Here is a 23,621-nt window from a genome sequence, read left to right as displayed (position 1 = left end):
GGTAAGGTACGTACCGTACATAGCTTCAACGCGGTAATAGTGGGTACCTCCATGTACTGACCGATGTGCTTACGATGTAATTATACCTACCCCAGCGCGGGGAGGAGGCCGAGCTATCCGGGGGTGGAGCTCTTCAAACAATTCAGTCTTCTCCGGAATAATATCATGAACAGTTGTCAAGTTCGACAGAACTAGGTAGGCTTGAATCCGATGCAAATGCCGACCGGCCCTGACCACCCTCGGAACCTCTTGCTTAAAGTCGTGTTGACTGTCCAGAACTCGGAGACGCGCAACAAGGCCGAGGGTTCGGAGAGGACGAAGAAATAGTCAAGAAGAGAAGATCCGGAGATCTCGAAACAAAACAAGAAACAATTAAGAAGAAAAGAACAAGATGATGGATTGAGAGGACGAGGACGAATACCCCATGCATTACATATATCGAACAAGGTCCATTTGGGTCATTCCCCCAGCCTTTCCCTTCTTCCCCGGGTTCATATTCCTCCCCTGAGCCTGCACCGGCAACACTCTGCAACAGTACACAGCCGAGGCAGGGCAATTTTGTTTACATGTAATCCAGAAAAACACAGGGTCCATGGCTTGAGAGGGGAAGGCGACGGTGCATGCAAGCGGTTCATCGTAGAAAAGAAAATATCGTGTTTTTTTAGTGTCGTAGGCCCGGCGGCCTGTGTGGTTGAGTCGCAAAGTTGTGCGCAAAAGATTGGCTTCAAGGAAATTGGCCTTGATGACAGAAGGAAAACAATAAACAGACAGCTAGGGAAGAAGAAAAATCGTCTGAGTCATGGAGATCGTCGCGTGCAGGCGATGTGTCGTAAAAGAGAATGAATTTCCGAGTCCAAAACGGGTCTGGGATAGTGAGCGACGAGAAAGAAATTATCACCGTTCCGAGGGAAGGTGTGTTAGGAATATACAGATGGGTTGCTGGAAGGTAGGCTTCAACTCAGGCCCGGGACAGCATCGTGCTCATCGGTGTCGGCGTCCCAGTCGCTGTCGACGTCGAAGGTCCGGAATGCGAATGCGAATGGGAATGCGAATGGGAATGCGAATGGGAATGCGAATAAGACGGCCTCCCGCGCTTGGAATAAGACGGGTGGTGAGGAAGTGTTGAAACATCGTGCTTGCCTGGAAGACGCCAGAGTCAGTCAATCCGCTCTTAACGCCTAATTATTGGGGGATTCGAGAAAGAGAATGACAAACTCACCGTCGCAGCAAGCCCGAACATTCTCAAGTCGGCCGGCTTCTCGATTCAGACGCTCCATCTCTTGTTCATCTTCGCCACTGTCCTGGACCTCGCTCGCCTCATAGATGTCATGGTTGTTATGGCTCGCGTTGCGGCTTCGGAGGCTGGAAAAGGTGCCCGAGAGGACTTGGTTGCTCTTCCAGTAGCCGCTAAGTTTAGACAACGTTCCCAAGGACGGCCGTTGGCTAGGACCATTCTTATTCGGAGTCGGCGTCAGGCGGGGCACGTTCATCGACATGTCTATGGCCGGCGACTGATTCTGGGTGGTCCGAGAATTGTAGGATGAGAGCGAAGCCGGGGCCCTTGGTCTCGCCGTGAATGCAGAAGCTTCAGCGCCAACTTGCGGGTTGAACTCGTCAACGTCTGCCTGTGTGATATTACCAGCGATTTCCTCCGCATCGTTCTGGCCTTCCTCGTTGGTCCGGAGCAGCAGGTACGAAAGGGCATTGAACCACGTCTCGTGCCGTTGCCCGGTGGGACATGTAAACTTGACGACTCGGCCGGGAGAGATGACGATCAAACTCTTCCGGTGCAGCCCGGGCGGTGATGGATTATCGTCAGTGACCACCCGGACAGCCTCGATGGGTACGCTCTTCGCCTTGGCCTCGGACCGACCGACCGCAGTGGGGTCACGGTCGCTCCAGTACAGTGTCCGGGTGTAGGGGTGAACCCAAAAGTAGCGACGGTGTCGGTATTCAGACATGTGCCCGCGCCCGGTTTTGCGCGTGTACTTCCACAGGTACTCCCCAATCATGGTCTGGGTGATGGCTTGGATCATGCGTGGGTCCGTGTTGGGTCCGAACCCATTAGGATTCATTCCCAATCCATTGTCTCGAATATTGAACCGCGAATCCAGCTCGGAGACGAAGGAAGAGACAGAAGAACGCCGGCTCCGCGTCGAGGCTTTGGTGGGGGAATGGACTATCACAGTCCCTGGGCCCGATATGCCGACCCTAGGCTTGCTGGCTCGCGGCGTCGGTGTCCCCTTGATGGAAAGTGGTGACTGTGGCCTGTTGGGAGTGCGAGGTCGTTGGGCTCGCATGGCCGACGCAGGCCACAGTGGAGGGCCCATGACGGTCGTGCTGCCGTGGTTGCTGTGCGCAGACCCAGTCCTTGCGGCTGCAATGACTTGCTTATGATTCTGGGGCAATGGCGGCAGTCGGTCAGTCGGACCGCGGCTGCTGCTTGCGCTCCGCCGCCGTCGGTCCATGATGACATCGGGTTGAGGCTCAGTGGAGACGTCCCCAGGGGTACCAATACTGTCCTGGTCCTGGGAGAGCCGGCGAATCCGAACTGTGCCGGGTGTTCCCACGCTACTTCCAGCGGAGAGCGACTTTTCATGCCCCTTGGTCTTCGCCTTGAACAACTCATCGAGAGCGTGCGCTGTGAGCAATGTCTGTGCGGAATGGTCAAGCATCGGAACACCTCGCTTTGGCATAGCTCGTGAAGCCGAATTGGGTGAAATTTCCTTGAATGGTTGTTGTGACTCTGTGCCTTCAGACTGCTTGAGATCGCTAGGTGATTGACGAGTCTCATCTTCAGCAATAAGCACGTCCGGAAGATCGTCGTCCTTGCCCTTGCCGCGGCGTGCCACTGAACCTAACAGGGCGTTATCAGGAGTTCTGGGTCGAATCATCTCGGTCAAGGCAGAGTCGAGGCTTCTTGGAATGATGAAGGCATCCCGCTTCGGGCTCCGTGGCGCAACAGGCTCCGTTTCGATGGAATCAATGGACGAGAAGGTAAATTGTGGGACTGGTAGACTGGGCATCGGCGGGCTAACTGGTTCTAAATCTTCGGACATCACGGGCGACAAAGTCAGAGAAGAAGGAGTAGGTTCGGGATCAAGACGTGGCTCGATATCCCATGTCTGAACACCGGCGAAAGTCAAAGACACAGGTTGAGGCTCGAGGTCAGCCCGAGGCTCCACCTGCTCGGAGTGTAGGATCGAAAGGGCGAGAGCGGGAGGGACTGGCGCAGGAGGCTCTGGCTCCGCTTGAGGCTCAACCTCCAGAGCCGTCAAGGGTGTGAAGCGCAGCTCCGGCGCAGGAAGCTTGAGCTCTGGTTCGGCCCTAGGTTCAAGATCGTGGGCAGATAGAGGAGACAGTGTCAGCACCGCCGGAGGAGGCAATGGCGCCTCGGGCTCCACTTGTGGCTCTAGGCCCTCTGCTATCGGGGAGGAGAGCACCAGTTCCGGAGCTGGATGCGACGCGTGTTCTGGCTCCACTCTCGGTTCCGTTGTTTCGGAGATGACCGGTGCGAAAGACAACACAGGGGGAGGAGCCATGATCTCTGGATCGGCTTTAGGCTCGATGGGCTCGGAAACAAGGGGTGAGAAGCCCAACACCAGAACGGCTTCAGGTTCAGATTTCGGCTCCACATGCTCCGATGCGATGGTTGACAGGCTAAGAATCGGTGCCGGAGGCGGTGGCACTTCGGGCTCCGCCACAGGCTCGACATCCTGCGATTCGACGGCGGCGGTGAGGGTTAGGGCCGGTGGGGTCAGAGGTTCCTCCTGGGGCTCTTCGACGGGCTCAACAGCTTGGTTCTCGATCGGTGCAAACACGAGAGTCGGCGGAGGAACCTCGACGACAATATCAGTCGCGGACGGAGGCAAAGGGAACTGGGCAAGCTTTTCGGCCATGTCTGCGTCATACTGCGCTCCAGCGTCACTGTAGGACAGCATGGAATGCGGGCGAGACTGCGATGCATCATTCGGCAAGGAATCCCCGTGGACAGATAGGTGAGCAATGGCAGGCAGTGGCAGCTCTGATGAGTCTGTCATGACACCGCAGTCTACCATGACGGGCTTGGCAGAATCCGGCTGGGAGCCGTCTTCCGACGCGGATGATGCCAGGCTCTTTTTGACAGGATCGGTCATGATGCCGCTATCCACCATGACAAGCTCGGGCAGAGGAGGAACAGGGGGCACGGAGGTCATGCGGCTCCTGGCGACGGAGGCTGGCGTAATGGACCGCACGCTGCGGCTGGGCGTCGCATCAAGAGACTCAACGTCGCTCCCTTCTAGCTCGGCGAGTTCAGCAAACAGACTCTGAGCTGGCTGTTGAGGAGTCCCAGCGGTGCTGCTTGTCGCGCGGCTCATGGGGCTGCTCTGAAGTGCCGGCTCTTCACTGGGCTGCCTAGAACGTCGAGTCAAGAAGCCTCGGCTCGATCTGAGTCGCATTCGTTGTTGCGGGTGTGCAATAGGCGTCTTGAGCTCGAATTCGTCAAAATCTTCGTCGGCTGAAGTCGAAGCCGTGCTATCGAACGAGTTCCTGCTGCCAATGAGGTTGAGGCTTGGGGGCCGAACCCTTCCCCTGTTCTTGGATGGGCTCTCCGTCTCCGTCTCCGCGTCATCGTCCTCCTCGGAAAATTCTTCGGCGCCCGTTTGGAAATCCTCCGTCTCGGTGCCTCGCTCGTTGGCCGTCTCGAAGGCGGCGTCGCTGGTCTCATTATCAGTGGTCATCGGATACGCGCCTGGCCCAGTTACGAGGGAAGGTGGGATCGCATAAGTAGGGGAGTGCCTTGGGGTGGCGCTGTCGGGCTGTTCCTCCCAGTCGGGGTCTTCCACGAACACTTCGCTCTTGGCGGAGCGTGATCCTCCGAGCAAGTTTTTGGCGGGCTTCTTGAACTCCTTCGAGTCTATCTTACGACCGCGGCGGTTCGAGACGCCACCTGAATCACTGCGCAGTTTCTCGAGCTCGTCCCGGCTATCCTGCAGGAGCCGCCTAAGCTCCAACTTTTCAGTCTTTTCGCGGTGCAGCTGGGATCGCTGGGTCTGAATGGTGCGCTGGGCGTGGAGTAGAGATGTCTTGAGGGTCTCTGATTCGAGGAAGGAGTGTCGGGGCGTGCCTTTGATAGGAGACGCCGGCGGCGAGTGTTCGGGAGTGGCGTTGTCGGTAGCCGTTTCGAATTCGTCGTCGCTCGTACCTCTATTCGATTCGCGTTCGAGCGCTCGCGCACGTTGTGCGGAGATTGCCTTGGCGAGCTCTTGGTTCTGCCCCATGAGGTCGTCAATCTTGCGTTGGAGGGTAGCCCGCTCCGCCTCGGCGAGAATAGCATTCCGCTTGGCTGTACCCAGCTCAATGTCGTGATGCTTCACCGAAGCCTCGTGTTCCTCCACCAACCTGGCATGAGACAACTTGACCTCATCCAACTCTTTCTGGGTTTGGTTCTTCTGGGCTTGCAGGATATTCAGGCTCTGGGTTAGCTTCTTCTCGCGGTCGGCGCTTTCCTTCTGGGAAGCAATGAGTTCGTGGATCTGGGTCTCGAGGTTCCAGTTCTCGTCTTTGTAGCGGTGCTCGCTCTCATCCAGGGTCTTGACCCGTTGCTGAAAACCCTCTGCCTCGATTTCCAGTCTTGACTTCTCGGTCTTGACATCTCGAAGCTCCTCGTCTTTTTCGGCTAGTAGAGACTGCAGATTGCGAACTTGGGCGAGCAAAGAGGTGCTGATTTCGGCGGCAAATTCTATGTCGTGGACCCGGGTGGCCGGCTGATTACGAATCTTTCGGTTCGGGACGCTGAGCTTGGTCGGAGAGCCGGTGGCGTGGCTCTCAAATTTCGAGGGACTGACGGACCGCTATAACCGGAGGGTTAGCCTGTCTCTGCTGGGCAAATTTACTTGGGCCAGGTGGCCCGGTCAGCGGATGGAGCCAACTACTTACTTTTCCACTTCGACCTTCAGGCACGTAGGGCGAGCCTCCAGCGGCTTCGTTACTGGGAACTCGCTGCTTGGGAAGGAAGGCCCTGGCCGTCTCGCGTGCAACGTCGTGGTATTCCTTTTCGATCTCGGATAGCTTCAGGCGAAGCTCTGGGTTGAGGTCGCCTTCGGCCTGTAGCTTTTCAACCTCGCGAAGGCGCTCGGCCAAGGTTTTCTGTTGGTCAACCAACGCTGTTCCCAGCTTTCCCACTTCCTCCATACGGCGTTCGGTTTCGGCAAGGTGGGCTTCCAAGGCACGTTTTGCCTGGCCTGGTGATGTGGTAGGGCCCAGTGCGTAGAGCTGGTTGTCGAAGTTGGAGAAGCGAATTTGCTTGGGGCCGACGGTAGAGACGAAGGGGTCGTTCGACCCATCGCCATCACCCGGGGGCAGGACAGGCCGGCCCGCGAATGACGAGGCCGCCATGATCAGGGGCCCGAGAGAAGTTCGAATCGTCACAAGCCTAGGGGATCATACAGTGCAAAAAAGATGAATGTCTGACGATGTGATAGGCGCAGTGATGCCAGTTATTCGTGGTTCGTTGGGCGACAGATCGGAGGCCGATAACACTGTTCGGGCTGGTATGAAGAACGCCTAGGAGTTGGGTATAAATCTCGCAGGTATTACGTAGCTGGAGGACGAAGACGGTAGAATACGAAGTGGCAGGCCCCGCTGCAGGCTGGGTAGACGCGAGGCGACGAACAGGGACAAAAAGCGCAACGAGTGATTGGCCGAAAATCGCAGAAAGGAACAGCTGGTCAAAGAGCGTAGGGAGATGAGACAAGTTGAGGAAAAATCAGTCGTCGGTTGGGAAAAGCCGTAAGAATTAAAAAGCCGGTCAGCGAGAAGTGTCCGTTTTTACGTCGATTTAGTTGGAATGCGAAAGCCCAGAGAAGGGGCGGGCCAAAAATGCGTTACGCGTTAACGAAAGGAGTCCGATGTGGGATGCCACAGAGCAGGTTATTGTTGTCGTTCCAGACTCGGCTCTTCTCCCTCGACACGTCGTCAGTTAGGGCGCAAGAGTGCGGTGCGGTAACCGATCGCAATGGTTCGTTGTTTCTTTCGCTGAGGCGTAGGCGGAACGCGGAAGGCGGGGAAAGTAGTAGTTCGGACGTGGGAAGGAGAACCACCAAATTCACCCCAGGATAAACGGAAGCAGGGGCCACTGCACTGGAGTGAAGCGACACAATGTTATTATTAGGGAGGCTATCCAGACCTTGAATGAAGTGTCGGCTGGCGGACCAAATGAAATGAAATGAAGAAAAAAAAAATTGAAAAATAAGGGCGGGCAAAGAGAGACAAGAACGAAGAGAGAAGAAAAGGACGGCGCGAGGGTAAGTAGACAGGAATTCGCTATTCGGGTTGAAGAAGGGAGTGTGTGCAGTTCCTCGAAAAGTGCAAAACGCTTACGAAAAGTCAGGACAGACAAGACACCGTGGAGATGTCTTGTCTTTTCTGAATCTCGTTTCTCGTTTCTGGGCTGTCGACTCTCCCTCCGCGTCGGTCGATACTTGTCTCGCTGGCGACGATGGGCGGCGGACGGAGGGGTAGGGAGAGAAGGGGGGAGAAGGGAGGAAGGGTTAACGAAAGGGAACAAAAAGTAAAAAAAGGAAAAAGAAGGCCCGGTGTAATGGTGGTAGACGGAGGAGAGTAGAAGAGGGATCGGGAGGGGCCCAAGGGAGGAGAGAAAAAGGAAAGTAGAAGGACACGAAAGATGGGGGAGATTGACGATGTTGACTGGTCAGGAACCCCGGTCAAGCAAGCACGGGCAGGTACAGGCACGGGTAGGTACTAATTACTTGGTAGAGGGAAAGGTGTCCACCTTGGTTAAGGTACTTACTTGGTCACAAAAATGGTCAACCGCTCCACGGGGCGGGCAGCTTTCGCGGGCGACCCACGAAGTACTTCATACAAAGCATGACCTAATTGGACCTGCATGCAACGAAGTACCGTAGGACTTGTAATTTGATGGATTTTCGATTTTCATGCTCTACGCCGAACACGGCTCGCAAAGACCGCGCTGTTGTATAATGGTGTGAAACACGCCGACCACTCTCCCAGCTTACCATTTCCACCACACATGTTCGACATTCAAAGCGCTTAATGGCTCCGTGCTCTGTATTACCTCTTAGAAGGTCGACGAATCAACAGTCGTAGACAGGATGATGACATATTCGTATCAGACGGAGCACAGTGATGCTCTACCGGGGGATTTCTCTCCTTCTAGCACGTCAAGTATAATGCTATTGGGGGCGGAGAAGACTGATATCACAGGTTCTCGAGAGAAGGTCCCGAAAGACAGACAATACCGGCTTTACATTGTAAGACTTGACCGCCTCCCGATGGTTTGAGACACCGTATCATATCCGCATCTTCCTCGAGTCCGGTGAACTGGACTACAGAACCACAGATACGGACTAGTCCGGCCTGTCTTGCAAAAGAAGAAAAATGTTCCCGTTCCACTATCCCGTAGCTATCGCCCTCTCTACAATGACCACGAAAATATGGCATTACAGCTCATATTCAAAAGTGGAAACGTTGAAAAGAGGAGATCGAGATGCGTACGAGGTACTTCGTACATAGAGATCGATGACACGCAGTTGTTGATCCGACCATGCGAAGAATTTCGAACCAAAATAAACAAAAGGAAACGCGTCCGTTCCCGCCCTGCCCTATCACCCTGGACCCGGTCGCAGGCCCCGATAATCTTAAGGCACTAATATTGTTCTGGCAAGAGACCCCCATCCGGGTGAGTTGCATTGGCGCCTCAATCAGGTACCCGGCCAATCATATGAGGGCACGGATACTGTATAGTACCTCTAACAATAGACCAATGAGGCGGGCCCGGGTGAAGGACAACCACACATAGAGTCTACACTTGTACAGATACGGTTCGGTCAGAATAGGTAGGTACCTTAGGCACAAAAAGTAATACCCAAGGAACAGAAGACACTGTACTTCGTAATGGATTAGAAGGTACCTTTATTATGGAGAGAATACCTTACTCGAACGGGTACGTCAACCACCAAGGTAGTCTGGATACTTTGTGTCGGTATGGAGGACGTTATCTGTGGAGTAGTCAGGACCACGATGCTTCTGACGGATGCCTTGTACTTCTGTGATGAGGTTGGAGATGCTGAAGTTGAATAGCTGCAAGGACTTCACAAATAGTTCAGCTTCCAAAGACACACGTTTAACCAATATCGTCTGCAGAATTTTCGCTCGCTCTCATGACTGTCATGTCTCGTACACCCAAAACGGCCGGCCCCTCCTTTGGTCCGTCCCTGGGCAAAGCACAACCGAACCAAAACACCAAGAAGACTGCCTCCCAAGTGAAAACGCTTCCGCTGTGACCTCGTTCTTCATCTCATCCATCGTCATGTCTCGTATTCCAGGTATTGTTCGCTTCCCCCTTACCACTGCAAAGCCTCCCTCGCTGCATTTGCACCCAACTCCCTAATTACCGGCTCCAACACGCTCTTGCTCGCCCTGAGCCGAGCCCCTTGCTTGACCCGAGAGTAGAATACCGGGCAGTCCTTGCTGTCACACGGCACGTTGTCCAGCGGCGGGAGCCCCGCGCAGCTTCGACAGACCTGTACTACATCCCTCAACTTTTGCTCTTCGCACCGCAGCCGGTCCTGCAGAGCCAGCACGCTCGACGCCGCGTCCTCCCTGCACCGGGAACATAGGACGCCCTCCGTGCCCCGCATCTTGACCTCGCACACCACGCACCATGCCGACTTCATGTAGCTCTCCAGCGTCTTCTTGCCTGGCCCTGGCCCTGGTCCTGGTCCTGGCCCTGATCCTGATCCCTGGTCGCCCCCCGCCTCTTCCCCGCCGACGTGTTCCAGTCGCCGGATGCGCTGCACCTTGGGCATCTCGTCGTACCACTGCCTCACGTTGGCTCCGACCAGGTTGAAGATTCGTTCCAGCGGTGGAATCAGGTTCTTGGAGATGTAGTATTCGGCGTCGAGTCCGCTGTGCGGGTCGTTGAGTAACTCCTCGGGTGCCACGCAGCGGTCTATCAGCCGTGTCCCCGGCGCTCCCGTCACCACCACGTAGGGAACCCGCTCGCCGTACTGAGGCTCGGCCCGCGCGTCTTCCAACATCCGCCGCGCGCTGATGAGAGCCCCAGGCGGCGGTGCGCCTCGGTCGCTGTACGACCCCAACTTGACCTCCTTGGCAAAGCAGAAATCTTGAACCGACACGGCCCCGCGCATAATCTTGTCGCACTGCGCCTGGAAGTACTCCTTGACCTGGCTAAGGTCCGCCGTCTCGAAAAGCAGCTTCAACGCTTTCTCTTCAATCTTCTGCTCCGCGGGCGTGCCGTCCCGTCGGACCGTCTCAATGCCTTTTGCGTCAAACTCGGGTTTCGCCTGGTCCTTGCCCTCGTACTTGTAACCCACGTAACGTTTCTTGGCCAGCAACACGCACGGGTGGTACACCTTTTCGAACTTGAGCTTGACCGGCCGTGGGTTCATATCGGTGATGGCCTTGGCGATCTCATGCCCAATGTCGAAGGCCTGTTCCCGCGTACGGCCCTTCAAGTACACGAACAGGCTGTCCGTGTCGCCGTAGACAACCTCGGCCCCCCACCGCTCCTGGGAGTGTATGAACGCTATGGCCTTCTCCAGCGTTTCCCGCCCTGTCTGCACTATACTGTCCGCAATCTCCGAGCATGGCATGCGCCCCGAGAAAGACGCCGACGTGTATCCGTATGTGACGTTCGCCAGAAGCTTCAGTGCCAGTTGCCTATGATTTAGTAGTTGCTGCAATGCCTTGTCGTCTTTGTCCTCTTTCATCCCGCTCTTCGTCATCACGCGAGTCTCGAGGATCTCCGTGAGCATCCTAGCCAGCAGAGACTTGCGGATTTCCGCCTTCAAGTACATCATCCCGTTGGGGGAGATATTGATATGGTCCTTGAGCAGTTCGAGGATTCGATCATGCCTCTTGTACTCAGTAAACCCCATCTTGTTTGTTCCCCGCCAGTTGACGACACGTCCCAGAAAAGTCGAGTAGCAGATGTTGTACGCAATCATTACGCTGGGATACAGACTCTGAAAATCCAGCACAAGCAGCGGGCTGGAGTAGAAATCGCTCTGCGGCTCCATCACCAGAGGCAGACACTCCAGCGCGTTCTGCCCGCCCACCTGCTTCCGGCTCGGGGACACCAGCATGAAGTTCTCGGGCTTCGCAATTCTGAACATAATCGACTCGACTTTGAACTGGGAGCCGCGAGAGAACACGGAAAAGAAATCTACCCCGAGCAACCGAGCCTGCTCACTCGTCCTTGGTATCAGCTCATTCGACTCCAGAATATCAAGGTCGAGCCGTGTCCTGACAAGGTAGTACCGAACTAGTTTGGCGAGATCCCGGTGCCGCCCGTTCTTGTACCAATCCGTGAGGGTCTCCCAAGAGTAGTGTGGTATCCTCTTATGTAGGAGATGCCATGCCACGTTCTCCATCGTGTATTGGAGTAAATTGAGTTCCCCTCGCATTGCCCTCCAGACGTTGATCATATGCCGGCCAGTGACGCGGATGGTTGACGTCGTGTTGAAGCCCCATCGATCGTTCTCCTTCCCAATCCTTCCGTGCGAATCGGTTCTGACCCTGGAGAACTCATCGCATAGATCAAAGTCGTACTTGACGCGAGCCCGCTCGATTAGGTAACCCCACGAGCTGCCATGGACCTCGTATCCTGTGAGAATGTCGGGATCATGGGTCCTGACGATCTCTACCATCCGGACAATCACGCCCAGCTCGTCAGTCTCCTCGATAACCTCAGCGGACGTCTGACGTCGTATTCTCTCGGCAAGAGTCCCGTCGGGAGAGAAGACCACGACCCCAATGATAACTCCTCCTGCCACATCTTGGCTTGTGCTGATAGTACCGTCCGCCTTGACCGACCAGAAAATGCACTGAACCTCATCGTGGTCAGGATTGGGTACAAATTTTCCCCTAGTGTTCACATGCATCTCCATACTCATCGTACTCATGTACTGGGCTTCGTGTTTGACACTTGTCGACTTCTTTCTTGGGGAATACTTGAACCCATGCTTATGTTTTGGCGTCGGCCCATCAATCTGCGATAAGTACCGTTGGCCGAAGTACGTTCGCCGTGATTGGATTGCCGCGGTGGCTTTCTCCTTCTGTTGCTCCTTTGCCCACCAGTTCTGAACTTCATGGAATGAAGGCGGAGGCTGGGCTATTTCCCAGCTTCGGTAAGAGCAGAGATTTTGTAGGCCGCCGTCTGTATTTCCTTCGACCAGGACACGAGGATAGCAGTCATTCTTCACACCCTTACCGGCTGTAGACATCCCAGTTGGGTCAAAGTGTGGTAAAAACGGAATCGTCTTGCTTTCCAGTCGAAACTCTCTTCCGGCGTATTCGCGCGGCCTCCCAGGAACGTCTTTCTCGTTGCTGTAGTACGCATCTTGAGAGATGACATCGGGGAGGTTGAAATCTTTGAGTGTGGATGAGACTTCCAGGGACGATGGAGGAAGAACAGAGAGTAGAAAAGTCCTACGACTCGAGAAAGCTCCGAGCCTGGCCTTGGCACGATTAAGTCGACTTTCCACACTCGCCGATTGCGAAAGCGGAGTGGCGAGCATGCCCATCACAGTGGGATCCGTCTCCGGTGCCTTTGATTCCGCCATGGGAAGGAGACTGAAAGAGACTGTTTTTGTTGTAACATCGTTTCCTCGCGGCTGAGAATCTTGTTGCTTGTCCTTGTGGCCGAAAAGGCGTTTTATGGGTGGCTCCTCCTGGCTTTTGACAATGGGAAAAGATAGAGTCCGATTGTTCTGGCTCGACTTCGACGCTCCTCTTGCGGCCCCTTTCCTGGCCCGGGATTTCGTTGCTGTTTGAGGGTCTACCCTTTTTGTGCTGGACTGCGACAATGGACAAATGGGTAACGCGTCCTGGGAGCGATGTTCTGTGACTGTCCGTTCTGATGCTGGCTGTTTTCGGCGTTTTGCTGCGGGTTCTAACGTGCCAGCTGGACCAAGCCGTTTTGACGAAGGCCTAGCCACACTGACAGGTTGTGGTTCCTCCTGGTTCCTGGTAAACAGCCCCTCTTCTTGAGCAAAGGCGAGAAGCTCATCATAAGCTGGCACCGATGGATCTTTGCCCGTTACCAGCCGGCTTCTGCAAATGCCTCCGAGTGACAACCACGATGCAGCAGATTTGAAGTCCACCTCGTTGACAACGGTCCCGGATGTGCGACGAGCGGCACCGGATTTCGCAGCCCCTGGGTCTGTCTCGATATTTGACTTCGTCGTGTTGAGGTTGTTCGACTCCAGAGGGTCGTCGCCGGAGTTCCCATCCTGAGCCTTGCAATCAAGAAGCCATTCTGTATCAGAGTCCCCGGGGAATATATCGCCTTCGTCCTGATCAAGAATTCTCTTCTCGTCGACTTCGATGCTACTTGCTGGGTTCTGGCCCAACGCTGCTGTGCTGAGTGACAAGCCCAGCATAGGCAACAAATTCTCGGGGTAGAGATCTTCCACAGACTGAAGAGCGGTCTGAATGTTATCCTCCAAGGGATCCTTTTGGACAAAGGTATCGAATGTCGGGTTGGTCTTTCCATCTGCCGATCGTTCCGCGGCTAAAAGCTTTTCCACTTCTTCGCGATATTCGTCTTCGTGAATCCATCCCTGAGACGACACATTCCGCGTATCTGCGGACATGGATACCAGTGCCTCTGCAGGAAATGGACTACTGCCAAGATCAAAATTCTTCATTCTCATTTTCAGTCGCCTTGTTTCATCTTTCCAGAGGCCGGCCATACTGTGAACAAGTTTCAGACCCGGAGGTAGAGGCCTCAGCCTTTCAATGAAGTCATGGTGTAAGTGACGCTCCTTGACCATTTGTCGATTCACGATATCCTTAACGCAGATGTCGACCTCAATCGAACAATGACTGACTCTAGGAAGCCTAATGTCCTCAGTGACGTAGGTTTGAGGGATGGACCGGTTGTGCCAGAGATGCTGCGAATTTCCGTGCTCGGAATAGACAGGAACTGGAGCTCGGAAGATAGTTTTTGATGCCGTGAGGTAGTCGCAGCCGTACAGGTTGTAGTCTACCATGAACTGCAAGAGGTATTGCAGATGGGCCTCATAAGGCTGGAACTGCCTCTGCATGATGACACCCTGTTGCAGTAAGTCTGCTAGGCGCGTCATGACAATTGGGTTGAATACATAGATCTTGAGAAAGAATCTATAGCCGACATGAAAGCCATAGAAGGGAATGCCTTTGACAAGAGTTATCCGGGCAACGAACTTGGCATTCCCTGATCGCTCATCGCGGCGGTAGCTTACTGCTAACGCATGATCAATGGACAGATGAAGACGATAAATATACGTCCCAACTGATACTTTCAGCACATGCTCGGCGTCTCGCAGAAGGATGAAAGGACTAACCTTCCTCGGGATCTAAGCTGCCTGTATACTCAACATACAAGTATGGGAAAGCTCCATGTATATGAGCGCATACTTTCTGGCCAGTCTCAGTAGACCCAAACACGCGTATAACTGGGACCTTCGGCTCCTTAGTAGCTTGAGAGGGGAGGATGTCGTTGCGCAGCTGCGGATCGTAGCGCGTTGGGGTTGCCTGATAGTGGTCAATGCAGTTAAGTCTGACCCGGAAAAGGTCCATGATTGAAGCCGAAGAATCATGGAGGAAACACCCTCGAGGTTTCTGAGAGACGCATCATGAAGTATCCAAGAAATGGGGGCATATGGTGACGAGCAGCAGAGTTGTTTTGAAGTGTTCCCTGCGACGCGGCATCGAACTTCACTCCACCCGTCTGGTGACAATGGCACGTCTTGAAAACACGGCATCACGTGAGCGAGAAGCGTCATGAACCGGATTATGTAATCGTATGTGTGAACTCTGACTGTACGTAACTTGGTTTTATGAACAAACTCATATCGCCTCCAGTCGAGCAACGTTTCTACGTGGATGTACAAGCAGGCGTCATCATCCCATACATCTTTTCACCACCAAAATCAAGCACGCTTTTCATAATGCCGCCTCCTCCACCGCGAAGGCCAGACCCAAAGGCGGCCTCGAGCGCTGGCGCAGCCTCAAAAGAAGAGAACGTCTACATTCCGTCCTTCATCAGTAAACGTCCGTTCTACGCTGGCGAAGAAGGAGACCCGAGCGACTATCTTGAACATCAACGTATACAAAAGAAAGCCGAGCAATCACAATGGTACGACCGGGGTAGGAAAGCGGGTCCTGCTGCAACCAAATACCGAAAGGGAGCTTGCGAAAACTGTGGCGCCATGACACATAAGGCAAAGGACTGCCTCAGTAGACCCCGAGCGAAAGGCGCGAAGTGGACAGGAAAAGATATCCAAGCCGACGAGGTTCTCCAAGATGTCCGGCTCGGCTGGGATGCAAAGCGGGACCGCTGGAACGGGTATGATCCGAAGGAGTATCGAAATGTGGTTGAGGAATACAGCCAAATGGAAGAGCTACGAAAGAAAGCTCTTGCCAACGGAGACGACGAAGAAGAGGAGCGAGATGAGGGAGACAAGTACGCAGAAGAGAACGACATGAGCAAACATCAAAGCACAGCGACACGACAGTTGCGACTACGGGAGGACACCGCCAAATATCTCCTCAACCTGGATCTGGATTCGGCAAAGTACGACCCGAAGACACGGTCTTTGATTGACGCAGGTGCTACGCACGACAAATCAGCCAGCCTTTTCGCAGAGGAAGGATTCATGCGCGGTTCGGGCGACGCTGCCGAGTTCGAGAAAGCTCAAAAGTATGCCTGGGAAGCCCAAGAGAAGCAGGGAGATACAGCCCAGCATCTGCAGGCAAATCCAACAGCCGGCGAGTTCCACCGGAAGAAGCAAAAAGAGGAAGAAGAGCGAAAGCGCGCCGAAAAAGAAAAGAAGCTTATGGAGATGTACGGAGACAACTCCCTGTACAAGATGCCCGAGGACCTCAGGCAGATGGTTACCGAGTCGGAGCATTTTGTCGAGTACGACGAGAGCGGCCTCATCAAGGGGGCACCGAGGGCGGCAGCGAAGTCCAAGTACACTGAGGATGTTTTTGTTCACAATCACACCTCCGTTTGGGGAAGTTGGTGGTCTGACTTCCAATGGGGTTTTGCATGTTGCCATTCTCTCGTCAAAAACAGCTATTGCACCGGAGAGGAGGGCAAGGCTGCGTTGGATGCTGTGGAACGGCAGAGGACTCGAATGGCTCTGATCGAAAACGGGGAGGCCGCAGAGGAGATCCCTGAAAAGGAGGAAGACAAACCGAGGCAAAATGTCGTCAAGAAGCGCACAGCAGAAGAGATGATGAGCGGGGTCACGGAAGAGGACATGGAGGAGTACAGAAGGAAACGGACAGCGGCGGAGGATCCCATGGCCAAGTTTTTGGGCAAAGATGAACTGGTACACTAAGATAAAGCAAAGGGGGAAGGAAATATGACACCATGATACCCGTATACTCGTCACATCCATCGCACGTACGCACAAGGGAACACTACACTCTCGTTTCCGACGACTTCTGCAGACATATCAAGTTCTGGTTTCATCAAGGTCATGCCATTATCCTCTGGCTAACGCCCTAAATGCGAACCGCCCAATGTGCCATGGTGGGTATTTCCCAGTCGCCGTCGCCCCACGAATTTTTTTTAAAACCACATAGACCCTTAGGAAGATGATGCGTCTACTCCTCGTCCTCGTCCTCAGCCTCCTCATTGCCACCCTCGGTAGCCTTGGCCTTCTTTCTGCGGACACGACCGGGGCGACCTCCACCGAAAGGCGAGGTGAGAGCGAAGTCAATGTGCTTCTGGGAGTCGAGACGGACGATGAACGACGGAACGTTCACGATCTGCTTGCCGACGCGGATGTGACGCTGGCGGATGAGGACACGGGCGTGGTGAATGGACTTGGCGAGACCGAGCTTGAAGACAAGGGTCTGCAGGCGGCGCTCCAGGAAGTCCTCGACCTTGAGGGCAAGAACGTAATCGAGCTTCATGCGCGACTCGTCGAGAACGCCGACGCGAACCAGTCGTCGAATGAGGGCATTGCCCTCGAAGAGGCGCTTGGGGTCCTTCTCATCGAGAGTAAGAAGCTGACTTGGGGCTTGTCAGTACATCGCCGCCCATACAATTCCCAATGAGGGGCTTTTTATTTCAAGCGCAGGCAAAGCTTACCGAGCAGCACGACGAATCTTGGAGAGGGTGAGCTGGACACGCCAGACCTCACGCTTGTTGCGGAGACCGTACTCGCCAACGAGCTTCAGCTCGGAGTCACTGGTGTTCTTCTGTCAGTCGGGCCTCAAACGACATAAACGGAGGCAAGCTCCTGTTCAGTGGCCGGAGATACTGACAGTCGGGCCGCCTCGAAGGGGCGACGAGGCACACGCGAAGTCTTGGAGTAGGAGGGACTGGACACAATTCAATTAGCATGGTCGTACTGGTCGTGAGAGAATATTGCAGCCTGATGTCGAACTTACGGAGCCATCTTGCCGTCTCGATCTTCGCGATGTCGTTGACGTTGGGTGCACTACGGAAATTCCAGTGTTGGAAAATTGCTTGTAGGTCGTTGGTGGTCAAGAAAGTTTCGGGCTTGGGCGTGCACGGGCCATCTGGGTCTTAAGCCCTAGGTCCGTACCCGCTTTACCCACCAATCGAGGTGCAGGGTCCGCTAGGAAAAACTTCGGCAAATTCCAGTACGGCGGGCACAAACCCACAGCTTACCACACCCACGAACCTCACCCAAAATTTTGAACGTCGTCTTGCCTTGTTGTATCGTCGCCGACTGACTTTCAGCACCTCCAACACCAAACCGACCGACATTTTCGACGACACAACACCGACAAGATGGGTCACCCTCAGGGTCTGCGTTCCGGCACCCGGGTACGTGATTCCATGCTATCAATAAGCGACTCGTTGGGCAACAATTCTGACAATCGCGTTTAGCACATGTTTGCCAGGTCCTTCCGTGAGCGCGGTAACATCCGACTTTCCACCTACCTAAAACAATACCAGTACGATCGAATTCATCGAGTCTGGAGGAGGTTGAATTTCTGACATATTCCGCAGCGTCGGTGACATCGTTGATATCAAGGTCAATGGTGCTGTTCACAAGGGGTAAGGCGCATCGGATTCGAACTTCGCGCGGGGCACTCAAACCCAACGAAGCAACCTCGACCGAGAACGGGACAACACATGGATGGAAATACTGACTGGCGGGGATTACAGCATGCCGCACAAGGTCTACCACGGCAAGACCGGCGTCGTCTACAACGTCAGCAAGTCCGCCGTCGGTGTCATCATCTACAAGCAGGTGAATCACCGGTACATCGAGAAGCGCATCAACATCCGCATCGAGCACGTTTCGCCTTCCCGCTCTCGTGACGACTTCCTGCGGAGAGTGAAGGAGAACGCCCGTCTCCGCAAGGAGGCCCAGGCCGAGGGCAAGACCGTTCTGCTCAAGCGCCAGCCTGCCGGACCCCGCGAGGCCCACACCATCTCATTCAAGGAGCATGTGCCCGAGACCATCGCCCCTCTCGCTTACGAGACGACAATTTAAGCAACCTGGGTGGTGTGTGACGGCGAGTGTGGGACGAGCGAATATGTCATGCCGCGGAGGAGTACGAGCGTTTATGAGGTACGGCTCGGCCCTCTTGCGTGCTGCAATAGACGGCAGCCGAGACGACTGTCTTCTACTACGGGGAAAATGGGAGATATCAATGGCTTTTTCTCGTGCATGGGGTGTTACTGTGAATCGGACAATTTTCTTGCATGGAAAGGCATCGAGGTTTCGGCAACGTCCATAGGGAATGAAAATCCGGTGGCATTTCGGCATTCCCTCTTAACCAGATTACATGCATGTCCTTGAATGGGCATGTTGGGCTTGAGTGCAGCTATATGTGTACGCATTACCCGTTCTCTGGTTACGTCGGGGTTAGGTTTCCAGACGCAAACCACCCAGTCCCAAATTCTACGCAGCGTACATCCAGCTATCTAAGACTCCAGTCGCGGACGTGTTTGTTGGCGGTTGAAATGGCGCAATATACCATCTCTAACGGTGGCAGTTTGGAGTTCGCTTCCCTGGTAATTTCATGTCTAGCCTTCATCCGTTTGGGATGACCTGAACGCGTTCGAGCAAACGCGTGTACTCTCTACCTAGGTAACTTGCGATGATGTCTTCGGCGCGGATTGTCGAGGCCTGAGAAGGCTGACTTTTAAGGGTGCATTGTGGACGTGCTCAATCGCGGTTTTCCCTTATTCCACGCAAAACCCTGTGTGGAATTGGAGCTGATTTTCTTTCCGTACTTCTACATCCAGCCCTCTATTACAGTTTCTTGCCACATCAAGACACAACGGTTTCATACAGGATACGAAACAACTATTGGATATCGTGACTTGGTATGAATGCGGAGTAACCATGACGGATAACGTCTGTGCATCCTGAGTGGCTGAAAGCACGTGATTCTGCGATGCTGTTTAAGATTTGAAAATGACACAGTCAATGAGCCCTCACCTGGTACTCGCCATTTGCATATGATTATTTACGCATAGCGTTTCCTCTTCAAGGGCGCGCATTACCCACCCCGTATTCAGTTATTAAAGGTCCAAACACTCGTCTCGTGCTCTGCCTTTTATCAGGCGATAACAAGTGAACTCGAGTCTCAACAGAGGCTACAATCTCACAAACCTTGTATAGGTAGTTCATATATTCGGCGACACCCTGCATGATGCCGCGGAAACCAACAAAGCGAGCGTGGGATGAGGGAGATGAAGAGCCGACCAAACCAACCACGCGTCTCTATGGACGCAAGAGGGCCAAAGCAGAACCAAACTTGCCAAAGGAAGAAAAACGTAAACGCCGTTTTCGACCAAACCCGCCCCAAAGCTTCCATGAGATATATAATCGAGCAATGACCCAAAGGTATGCCCGAACTTCCCCAGTTCTTATTCTGTCTAGGGATCGTTCTCATATCTTTTCGACGAAGATTCTACGTCATAAGTCGCCATCGAGATGACTCGGTTCCGCAAGAGAGAGTTGAGCTTGCGGGTTCAACTGGCAATGTCTACACCATTACAATATCCCATTGCCCATCCTGCAATTGCCCGCATGCCTTAAAGGGCAACCAGTGCAAACACATTCTCTACGTATGTTGCATCTTTCTACCTGTCTTTGTGTCAAATTGCTAATACCTCTTCAGGTAATGTCGCGTGTCCTTCACGCCAAGTTCGAACATGTCTATCAGCTCGCACTCCTGACCGACGAACTCCATGAGATCTTTCGCCAGGCACCCATCCCAGCTAAGGACGCATCCTCACCGGAAAAAAACGTAGACAAGCGGCGGAAGCCTGTGGAAGGAGACTGCCCCATCTGCTTTACGGAGCTCGATGCCAAGAGCAGCGAGTCTGTTGTCTGGTGCCGCGCCGCCTGCGGCCAGAACATGCACAAGAGCTGCTTCAAAATGTGGGCTAGAGTCAAGAAGCAGGCAGTGACCTGTCCATTTTGCCGGAGCCCCTGGCAGGAGGACGAGGAGACGGCCAAGACGATCCTGAAGGAGGGTAAGGTCACTGCCGAAGGCTATGTCAATGTGGCTGACCAACTTGGCATAAGTACTGTTCAGGGTGCGTGTCGAGTTTGTACGTTGAGCTTCAACCGTGCTAGCGCTGACAGTGGCAGATACGAGTACTTACTCTCGCTGGTGGAGCGGCCACTACGGTCGTCGTGGTTACTGGTAGTAACCACTACCAAGTGGTTCTCCCCTGTTTCGGCGTGACATCTTTCGACTTACACTTCGGCTTGGCCACACAGTACAACCGACGGGTGAAAGCTGAATTCTGGTCAAGCAACCATGATTTGCCACAGAACCTCAGTCGGAGCTCTCGACTTACATATAACCCCGCTCAGCCCTGAGCCTGGCGCCCCTTCTTGCAGTTGGGCCCAGTCATCAATCATCATGTTTCAAACGACCGCTGAATCGATACTCTTCGAAGTCTGCGAAATGGCAAATGTCAACCTTCGTCTACTTTACGGAAGTATCGCTATGCATTGGACAAGCCTGGACGTTATCGCGATCATCTTCTCCAATCATAAAGCCCGAAGAGTCGAAAACAGTACAAGCGGAAAACATAATTATCATCGGCCTCCACTCATGGTACCGATAATCACCATATACCCCCTACAATAACCCCTCCGTGGATCCTGTTGTTCTTTAGGTCCTCGACAGCAGCTCTAGCCCCGTCGGTGTTGGTCTGGTACCACGCCCTTGATGGCAATGCCCTTGAGGGCCTAACTTTTGGTCATATTCATTCCCACAGGGTCACTGCTGAGTGACTATGGGTGGCTTGAGGGCAATGGGTCTCAAAGGCCGTACGACCGCGCCGCGAACAGGTTGCGGCCCGTGGCAGTGATAAGAGGGGTTTGAACCCAAATCAGAGTCAAAGCTCTTTCGGAGATGTGCTTCTGGCAAAGAGCTGAGATAACATCAGTCAGTGGCTTGAGGGTGATTTTGGCTAAGGGGCAAACTTCGAGGATGCTTTCGAGTTTCGACAATAAGCCATTGGATATCGGGTAAGGGAGACTTGTAGGTCTTTCCGAATGGTTGTATTCTTTACCTGGATCGATTCGAACGTTGGATCAAGGTCTGGGACACTGGTATATGACTTAGTTGTGTCCGCCATGGTTCCTTCCGGATGGCTAGCCTACTGGCATAAAGGGGTTGTCAGGCTCAGGGATATGACGGCTCCAGACATGACACCGAAATGAATGAAAGAAAGTGGTTAGGGCCATCATACAACGAAACATGGAACCGCTTAAATACGTATGAGTTAACACAGTAGGAAGTTTGAGGTCCTCGGACCTTATTACAAAGAGAGATTTGAAGATTGTCTCGTGAATGATAATGTACTTTTAAAGAATTCGACTGAAGTCCACGTACGTAGATCATGATATAGCATAAAATAACTGTATGAGACATCGGGCTTGCTACACAAGATCTGCTGAAAAAGAAACCCCAGGGAGGGTGATAAGCATATTCAATTCTATTTCAAGATGTGTTCTTGGTTTTGTTATGATAGGGAACCTGTATGAGACTCTGAACAACAGTTTCATGAAATATTCGCTAAGTAGATGAAAATTACTAGCATGAGAAACACAGGTAACTCACTTTCAGTACCTTATAAAAGTAACTGGTTCTGCCAGACAACTATTTCCTGGTTATTTAAGATCAAGACTTTCTCTGATATCTGAAGCCGTTTATTGCATTGTTGGTTATGGAGAATGCCCCTGACTCTTTATAGAGCATATATTCCAATTCATGGACACTCCTAAGCGTATATCTGGCTAGTAATGCCCTCCTTTGCAAGTATCGAGATCCTTCGAATGACCGAGGGTAATTATGTACCCGGTGGTGCATCTAGATCTCTGCGAGAGACATTCATGGTTCCGGTCTCTAAATTTGATACTCTAATAATATCCGTCATCTGATCGAACCTGGAAACTGTATAATGAGCCCGCATTTCTTGATTGTTAGTTTTTATTATGATGGTAAGAACCTATAAAGCGATAGGCAGTGCTAAACAGGCACATGGTTGACTTTACTTCAGTTATCATAAATAGGTTTCTCTGTTCTTTGTTGCGGGATTGGGAATCAGCAAGATACTCTATAATGGTATTTAGAGCAGAAGAAAACCTGTGGACCTTTTGTGTGGATTTACAACCTATTTAAGGGGTGATGATTTTCCAAATCTCGAATCTCACCATTGAATATATGGAGTATTGCTGAAACGATAAATATACCTCGACTTTATAACCTTTCTTTAGGCTTATAGCCTGTTCTCAGTTTCTCTCCTTCTCTTTTCGGGCTATCTCTGTTTCCATCTCCTCCCTTTTCTCTTTTGCATCCCGGTTCCCTTGTCATTCGTCACCATCTATTCTCTTCTGCTAATTCCGCCTGTCATCTTTCTTTTCTACCCTGTAAAACTTGCCAACTTTACGTCTCTTACTTATGGGCAACTCCTCCACAACAGTCATATGAGAGTATACTTCGTACATTTATGTTTCAGTAAGAGAAAGCTAAAGGAATTAAAACGAAAGAACGCAAATCCATTCAATGTGTGAAACCAGGGGAGTCATAGCATCCAAATATTGTTACACCACCGCCTCTTAGGGTCTTACCCATCTTACAGACAATCAAAAAGTACGATATTTCGCAAGACTATGTCTAATTACAGAATAGAGAATTCGAAGCCCTACCCACGAATGAATATCGAGTTCCTGACTGAAGTTTGAACCCTGAAGGACTCAAGGAGTACACTCGCAGCTCCAGACAGCATTTCAAATTACGCGTATTTAGTAGGTGATACCGTGATTTGTGGGCTGTTCTCCATTGGGTCCATCCGGGAAGGGATCTTGAGGACTTGATACGGGGCCATGGAGGACCTAGGTATTTCTAAGACGAACGAGGGACCCGAAGCCTGACCTCGGCCGAGACTCGCGGAGTCGCGATTCCGTCCCGAAAAGTGGATCCTGTGTGCATGTTATGTAGTGTAGGGGGGCAGAAGTAACGCTGTTGACGAATAATAGATGAGCCAGGATGATTCATACTGGCTCACTTGCCAACGCTGACATACAAACGCAACACGAAACTCGAGCCCTGTCATAGCTGTATGG

General features: G+C 53.0%; 6 protein-coding genes across 6 annotated transcripts; 3 read left to right on the top strand and 3 right to left on the bottom strand.

Moving 5' to 3' along the window:
• Positions 1-958: 958 nt before the first annotated feature.
• On the bottom strand, positions 959-6,378 carry SODALDRAFT_338932 (hypothetical protein; the record flags this gene model as incomplete). The annotated part of the gene is made up of 3 exons (XM_028612819.1): positions 959-1,140; positions 1,220-5,834; positions 5,920-6,378. The coding sequence occupies 3 exons, from the start codon at positions 6,376-6,378 to the stop codon at positions 959-961; spliced, it is 5,256 nt and encodes a 1,751-aa protein (XP_028469500.1).
• A 2,681-nt stretch (positions 6,379-9,059) lies between these two features.
• SODALDRAFT_292621 (DNA polymerase family B) lies at positions 9,060-14,719 on the bottom strand. The gene is made up of 2 exons (XM_028608698.1): positions 14,373-14,719; positions 9,060-14,320 (listed from the first exon to the last, which is right to left on the bottom strand). Exons 1-2 carry the CDS (start codon positions 14,605-14,607, stop codon positions 9,366-9,368), a joined length of 5,190 nt encoding a protein of 1,729 aa, XP_028469499.1. The 5' UTR covers positions 14,608-14,719; the 3' UTR covers positions 9,060-9,365.
• A 259-nt stretch (positions 14,720-14,978) lies between these two features.
• On the top strand, positions 14,979-16,376 carry SODALDRAFT_308638 (hypothetical protein; the record flags this gene model as incomplete). Its single annotated transcript, XM_028609087.1, has 1 exon — positions 14,979-16,376. The coding sequence occupies one exon, from the start codon at positions 14,979-14,981 to the stop codon at positions 16,374-16,376; it is 1,398 nt and encodes a 465-aa protein (XP_028469498.1).
• Positions 16,192-17,444, bottom strand: SODALDRAFT_343541 (ribosomal protein S4; the record flags this gene model as incomplete). Its single annotated transcript, XM_028613128.1, has 4 exons — positions 16,192-17,056; positions 17,135-17,233; positions 17,311-17,367; positions 17,437-17,444. 4 exons carry the CDS (start codon positions 17,442-17,444, stop codon positions 16,645-16,647), a joined length of 576 nt encoding a protein of 191 aa, XP_028469497.1. The 3' UTR covers positions 16,192-16,644.
• A 359-nt stretch (positions 17,445-17,803) lies between these two features.
• On the top strand, positions 17,804-18,515 carry SODALDRAFT_377344 (60S ribosomal protein L21-B; the record flags this gene model as incomplete). Its single annotated transcript, XM_028614902.1, has 4 exons — positions 17,804-17,839; positions 17,903-17,970; positions 18,026-18,073; positions 18,125-18,515. 4 exons carry the CDS (start codon positions 17,804-17,806, stop codon positions 18,513-18,515), a joined length of 543 nt encoding a protein of 180 aa, XP_028469496.1.
• A 1,006-nt stretch (positions 18,516-19,521) lies between these two features.
• SODALDRAFT_308631 (hypothetical protein) lies at positions 19,522-20,689 on the top strand (the record flags this gene model as incomplete). Its single annotated transcript, XM_028609086.1, has 4 exons — positions 19,522-19,877; positions 19,942-20,101; positions 20,155-20,575; positions 20,625-20,689. The coding sequence occupies exons 1-4, from the start codon at positions 19,681-19,683 to the stop codon at positions 20,687-20,689; spliced, it is 843 nt and encodes a 280-aa protein (XP_028469495.1). The 5' UTR covers positions 19,522-19,680.
• Between the last annotated feature and the right edge of the window lie 2,932 nt (positions 20,690-23,621).

This window comes from Sodiomyces alkalinus (genome assembly GCF_003711515.1).
Source record: "Sodiomyces alkalinus F11 unplaced genomic scaffold SODALscaffold_2, whole genome shotgun sequence".
Taxonomy (NCBI): Eukaryota; Fungi; Ascomycota; class Sordariomycetes; order Glomerellales; family Plectosphaerellaceae; genus Sodiomyces; species Sodiomyces alkalinus.
The sequence above is the reverse complement of the archived record's forward strand: the minus strand, read 5'-3'. Positions and strand labels throughout refer to the sequence as shown.